This window comes from Solenopsis invicta, chromosome 9, assembly GCF_016802725.1.
Source record: "Solenopsis invicta isolate M01_SB chromosome 9, UNIL_Sinv_3.0, whole genome shotgun sequence".
NCBI lineage: Eukaryota > Metazoa > Arthropoda > Insecta > Hymenoptera > Formicidae > Solenopsis > Solenopsis invicta.
This window is the reverse complement of record NC_052672.1, coordinates 16,157,167-16,163,985: the sequence shown is the minus strand read 5'-3', so window position 1 is coordinate 16,163,985 and position 6,819 is coordinate 16,157,167. Positions and strand designations below refer to the sequence as shown.

Genomic DNA, 6,819 nt, shown 5'->3' with positions numbered 1-6,819 from the left:
TTCGTGCGATTACAAACGCGTTAATCGACACGGTCAAGTGATCGCGTCTTTCGGATCGCAAGCACAGGACTATGTGAATTCGTGTACCTCGTTCTCGCACCCACGTATACACGGTATACACGCACACACCGCGCGCGCGCTCGGCGTCGCGACGTTACCGATCAGTGCTGCCGCGGCGTCGCGCGCGGCCATTTACGGCGGCGCGACGAGTCGCCGCTCGGCGGATCGCGCGCGCTCGGCCACGTTCGGCCGCGCTCGGGCCTCCTCGCGCGCGGTACGGTGAAGAACGTCAGTTACTCTTCGACACTCGCGCGGAAGAGTCTGTGCGTATTTAGCGGCCGGGGCTATTCGCCGGGTCCCTGTCACGGAGTGCCGGAGTAATCTCGTTTCAAGGTGTTATATTCCCTGCGTTTACGTCTACCCCTCTCTGTGACACGCGCGCTACGAGGGCGGAAGATCGTAACGTGCGGTGTATCGCGAGCTACGTTTTGTGCGGCGAGTAGTAGTTGGCAACGAGGCGAACCGGCGTCGATCTCGGCGCGCGCGCGAGGAGATAAAAGCCGGTACGCGACGACGAGTACGATACGCGGAACGGCAGACGAGAGGTAGAGAAGAGAGAGAGAGAGAGAGAGAGAGAGAGAGAGAGAGACGGCCGCGTGTGTGGTTGCCGTTAACAGTGAATGCGCCAGTTTTCGTTTCGGAATTTCTTCGCGCATATGCGTATGGATATCTGAGGTGGATGCGGAGTAGCGAGAGGACTCGCTGAAAGAGGGAGGCCGGGAACGACGGCGCGGTCAGAGCACGGACGACGACTCTGGCGCCGGCATTTTGACGTTTGCTCCGCGCGCGCGTCTTCCCTCTTCGCGTGTGATGAATACTGTCGCAAGTGAGCGGTGTACGCGACGCCAGCAGCAGACAGAGCGTCGTGCCGCGCGAGCGATGCCGTGCTCGCAGTGAGTCGCCCTCCCCCGCGCCCCTTCTCCCCCTTCCCCGCCCGGCGTTCGTTCGACAATTAGCGGCGTACGATAACAATAACAACAATTCGTCGATCGTTGCGCGGAAGATAAAGGAGGAGGAGAGAGAGAGAAATACGGCTCTTGACAACGTCGTGTGCGCGCATTCGCGGATTTACCGTAAATCGGGAAGTGTGTACGGCGGAGAATAACGCGAGCTCCCATAACCGTCCCGGAGGATCGCATCTCCTCGCCTCGCGGCGTCGTGCGTCGTGCGTCGTGTCTCGCCGGGTCTCTCCGCTCGTCTCGCTCGCCGCCGGCATTCTCTCGCGCGTCTCAGGAGGTGGAGGGGAAGGCCTGCCTCTTCCCCGATGATACGCACGTGCACTCGCCGCTACCCGCTACTACGTTTACGTGCGTGCATGCGTCCGAGCAGCCGCGTTCAGTGAATCGAGTTCATATCTCATCGTGCCGCGTCGGGAGGAGGACGGGCGAGTGACGTGTCGTCAGTGCCCGTGTTGGTTGTACGTGTCGTCATTGTCGTCGTCGTCGTCGTCGGCGTCGTCGGTCAGTGAGATTATTACGCTTACGCGCGCTTCCGCTGCCGTCGCGTTTCCCGTGTGGCACCTGCTGGAAAAGGAGGCCGAAGCGGAGGGACTTCGCAGCCGCGCGTAGCCATGGATACGCTCCTACCGAGCGGCAATATATTTCGAGAGCTGCAGGACATACACGACACCGGATACTTCTCGGCCCAGCCGTCGCTCGAGGATCACTGGCAACAGGTACGTAACCCTCCACCCCTCGCCCCCCGCGCTCGTTTGCCGAGCCGTATCGAAGCGGTTCGATCGAACAGTACGATCCTTTCTGCTTCATCGATGCTTCGTATTGACTTTCGTCGGAATCTTCAGCTGTAAAAGATATCACGTGAAACGTAAATCCTCATAGACACTTGGTAATATCGACTACATAGAGCAGAGGGTCTCGCATTTTCCCTCGTTATCGCAAAACGTCTTTGATTAAAATGCTACATTAATATGCTGTAATATGAATTAAAACTTAGTTTGATTAAACGTTGAATCACAGCTTGTCACTAGTACTTGATTCAGCAAAATGTTATTCGTTCAAGTATTTTTGTTATTGTTTTTACTTTTAGTCTTTTGGTTTCGTTAACACTGTTATTGAATTGAGAAAATATTTCCAATTGGACTGATACTGTTGATTCAACAGCATTTTTTTTTCTGTGCGCTTAGTTTACACGGATAATTCATAGCGTACATTTTTTTTCGCACGCGCGCAACATCAAAAAAGTCGACACGAAGCAGATAATCTAGGCGCCGCACAACATAACAATACGACAGCCACGTGCCGACACAAGTCGCTAACGTGGTATGGAGTACCGGCGTCCCTAACCGGCTCTCGCCGGTTTGTCAGTTTGTCGAATGTTTCTATTTATTACCTCTTTAAGGGACAAAAGCGGGGAGGGTTCGCAGGTACACGTTCCCTCGTTCGTTCATTCATTCATTCAGGCTGCTCCGACCACCGCCGCGGCGCGCGGCGCGCGGCGCCGCCGTTTAGCTTCGTTTACGGAGGCACGATCGTGGTTAGTGACCTTTGACCTTCTCGTCGCGACCGCGGCGCGTTGTCGAATGCCGTGCGCGTTTCAGAGAACGTTTACGTACGCGAAAAACGGAAATTGTCGCATCGCGCGAACGCGCCACTCCGGTTCGGTAAGATCCGCGATGGATAACGAGTACGGTGACCTGCGATTTCTCTCTCTCTCTCTCTCTCTTTCTCCTTTGCCGTCCTTCACCTAACGTGACATTTGTCAAGACGCGAAAACTTGCGAACGAGAAATTGCGATAACGTGCAAGAACGATCGCCCGGGCTCTTCCGCTGCAAAGACTTTAACGACGCGATAAATCTCGCGTTACATCGTGTCTATCGGGATCTTTGTCATAATAAAATAGGTCGTGTTATACGGCGTGTAAGTAGAAATGTTTTATATCGATCGCGAGGTACGATTATTCCCAACATAGCATCTCTAGATTTTTCTGGAAAACAATTTGGGACGCGCGATGAATTTGTAATTATCTCTCATAATGAATTAAGCGATCTCGACTTTGTGAGAGATTGCGTCATTTCTTAAAATATTAATTTTCTAAAATACTCGGAGCATGCCGGATTTTGAATTCACGCCAATTAAACTTTCAATTCGAAGAGTAATCGTTAAAGGGAATGTATTATGAACTGAGAAGCGCTTTAAATGTGTGTCAATCGGGTTTAAAGACCCAGTTGTGCTATGTACGATATGGACTTATGATACGTTGACGGAATATCAGCGACTAGTTTATGGATTTATTTAGCGTATCGAATTCGAAATCGGATATTAATTGACAACTAATAGTATTTCTATATGTACGATATAATTACAATTAGTATCAATAATTTATCGCTTATCTTTATGATTTATCATATTAGCGATTTACAGTTTTATGTTTTTAACTTTTTAAAAATCTATTTTTGAGAAAATTCTTCTTTCATGTATCTTTTTAACTTTCTAAGTTTTTAATTTGAGTACATTTTTATTTAATTTAATCAATTTAACGTTCAAGTATCAAATTGTTATAATATATTGATTGTTGTTGTCATTAAATGACAAATATTTTTTTTCGAATCGATTTAATGCAAAGTATCAAATATATTATCATGAACTGTCTCTTTTTAAGAATGTTACTCCCATTTTTATAAACGAATTAATATTGATATTAAAAAAATTTATATATTAAAGTTGTGTTTAAAACATTTTATTTTTATTATACGGTACATTTTTATAGTTTACTCTGTTATTATTTTCTATTGTAATGCTTAAAATTTTAAAAATAATGATAAACGTTTCTAAGTTTGTATAAGTATTTAAGCATTCAATATGACTTATATAAAATTCCATTGCAATTTTGAGCTTAGTTGTTTTGTAAATTAAATAAATTTTGTTTATTTAAAGAACAACTAATCTCTGCATCGCAATGAAACTTTACATGAAACATCTTGAACATTTAAAGCTCACTTAAAACACTTACAAGGAAAATTTAAATTTAAATATTTTGTCATTATTTCTTAAATCATTTTTATTAGAACACACTTCTTATTAAAATAATTTTTTATTTAGAAAATTGTTGCCAAATTTTATACTTTCAAATGTGTAATTTTTTCATCATTTCGGCAATTGGTAATACCTCCTTAATGATATCTTTATAACTAACATTCAAATTGAAAAATCAAAGTAAAGCGAGCTTACAGTACCCAAACAGCAAATTTTTGTTATTTCTTTCTATTTTTGGAGTTCAAAAGAATTTCTTTACGCTCGCTTTTAACATCGACAGCGCTGATGTCTCTGATGTTCTCGTTTAGGAGAGAGCAGTACTTTAAATTAGGGCCGAGGAATTTACCGTAAAGTTTGACGCGGTCGTGCACGTTAGCTCTCTCGCCGGGAATTCGCAGAGTTCGTCGGATGATCGATCGCGAGGCGCGCGCACGATGTATTCCCGGAATTTAAAAGGCAGACATCAAAATCGCTCGGAAAGCCCAAGGCCGCATTAGATCGGTGTGTACGTTCAGTGACGCGCACGAGTATTCGCTATAGACGCCGTGCTCCGCGTCCTGTTTGTTTACGAGTGTGCAATGACCTTACTCCGGAACGGAGCGACCGGCCGGCGTAAGAGGGACGGTACTCGTTCCCCATTCAATATCTGAGGCAGTAGAGTGCGTTTTTTTCCCTTTCTATCGCGCCGCCGCTGCGCCGCGCCGCGCCGTGCCGGTGTGGTAACAGTATATCGCGAGCGCTTTTTCAGGTTTCGCCGCCACGAGAAAATACGACCGACGTCGTGATCCGTTTAACCCTTTATTTGGTAACGTTGCCCTCGAGCGGTATCGATTTGAACCGTTTACCGGGGTGACTTGCCGGCATCGAATTTCTTTCGTCCGTCAATTCTTCGGCCGATTAGATTAAACGCTATCTTCTTCATTCGCGGTATTAATTGGAAATTATCAATTGCAAAATTAAAGTTACAAAATTCACACTATAACTTAATTTCCATCAATTTTCGTGGTACATAGGATGCGGCCAGTTTGATGCCACAAATGCTTTGAAGTATTTGATTAACCAATTACGACAAAAAATTTTATTAATTGATCAATCAAAGAATGCTTCAAAGCATTTGTAGCGTCAACTTGATCGCACCAATAATTTATCACGATTATAAAAGCCACGTGGAATAATTACTAACAAAAAACGTACTTGATTATGACAATGTAACCGAAGGTGTTTCTCATTGCACTTTTTTATTATTACGAAACGATGACTTTGTTTTTAAATAATGATGCAGCATACATAAATAAACCTTGATATTATCGACTTATTTCTAGTAACTTTTATAATTCCAAATTCAATGCTAAAGATATATGAATTAATAGAACTTAAATGCGTTGATAAAATAACAGACGCAACACATAAAACTCTTGAACGAATAATTTGTTTCTATCAAGTTATATAGAAATGCAAGAAAAAGTAAAATATTGATAAATATCTTTCTTGCGTGTGGCCTCCGTATAATTTGCATATTGCAGCGAGTCATAGCTTTCCCGATTACGAACGAGTAAGGGGACGTTTATCGCAAGAAAATTTTGATCGATCGCTTGGCACTCGTACGTTTGACTCACTCTCGCTCGGTTTGCGATTGGCGAGTTGCCTAATTGAATGTCTCCAAGCTTTTCCAACAGAAAACCACTGGCGCGCGAGGCGTTTGTCATTAATTACTCGTACGATCGTTTGACCGAGTGTCGCTTATCATCGCCGGTCGCGCGGAAAAGCACGTAAAAACGAGGGAAAAGGGTGGACAAACAATACACGACGTCGTGCATCGATATTTCGCTTTCGTAACCGCGTGATCATGCGAGGCATATGGCGCCAACGCACGTGTCGACAGTGTCCGATAATGCGATTTGACAGGTGCTTCGTCCCGAGTTTTTTGTATTTTGAACTTTACGCGATCTCGTCCATCAAACTGTTTCGACATCAGTTATATCTCTACGCATGACAAAGCGGCCCGACGCGTATATTCCAGTATCCAGTCGCTACGTACATGCGTTCTATCCGCAGCGATTTGTAATTTCTTTTTTTTTTCTAAAGTACTCTCTCATTTGATAAATATTACATACTGTGGTGAGGTTATTACATTATATTTATACGTACTTGAAAGTTAACTTTGAATAATTGTACTATATTCATCTTTCTCTCGTTTTTTATACGTATACTCTTGATACTTTTATACGTAGTGTAGTTATATTTATGTGCTATAGTTTATATACTACATTTTTACATCTGCACTGAGAAAAAAGATTGGTTGAAAACTAAATATTTAGTCCGATACGATCAACTAAACGGGTGAATTCAACAATTATTTTGCTGCACAAAAGAAAGTATAGTTTATTTATGACAACCATTTCAAACCATTTTTAATCGAAAATTAATTAAACTAACTTAATATTTAGTTGTACATATTGGACTAAATATTTTAGTTTTTTAACAAATCTTTTTTCTCAATAAAAATTCACGCATTGTGCATGAAAAAGTTGTAATATCGACTGTTATTTCTCTCAATTTGATATCTAACGTCTAGACAGTGTAATGATGAAATATTTTTGGTTGGCGTGTATACACACGCGTTTATTTTACCAGCAGAGCTGACCATAAATGTCATTTACTTCTAACAATCCTTGATTGAGCTTATTAGTCTGCATTCTACCGCGATAGAAGAGTGTCTCTCATGGCGAAATTTTTTTCTCGATATTGACTTGTCGCAATAAAAAA

General features: G+C 43.3%; 1 protein-coding gene across 5 annotated transcripts in view; it reads left to right on the top strand.

Moving 5' to 3' along the window:
* The first annotated feature begins 218 nt into the window (after positions 1–218).
* Positions 219–6,819, top strand: part of LOC105201865 (Krueppel-like factor 7) — a 328,039-nt gene continuing 321,438 nt past the window's right edge. The window contains exon 1 of one of the 5 annotated variants that reach the window (XM_039453312.1): positions 219–1,735. Coding sequence is in view for 1 of the 5 variants with exons in the window: in XM_011170128.3 (XP_011168430.1) it covers positions 1,631–1,735 (105 nt within the window). In the remaining 4 variants the exon portion in view is untranslated. The remainder of the gene's footprint in view (positions 1,736–6,819) is intronic. The other 4 variants (XM_011170128.3, XM_039453314.1, XM_039453311.1 and 1 more) reach the window with 4 other exon arrangements.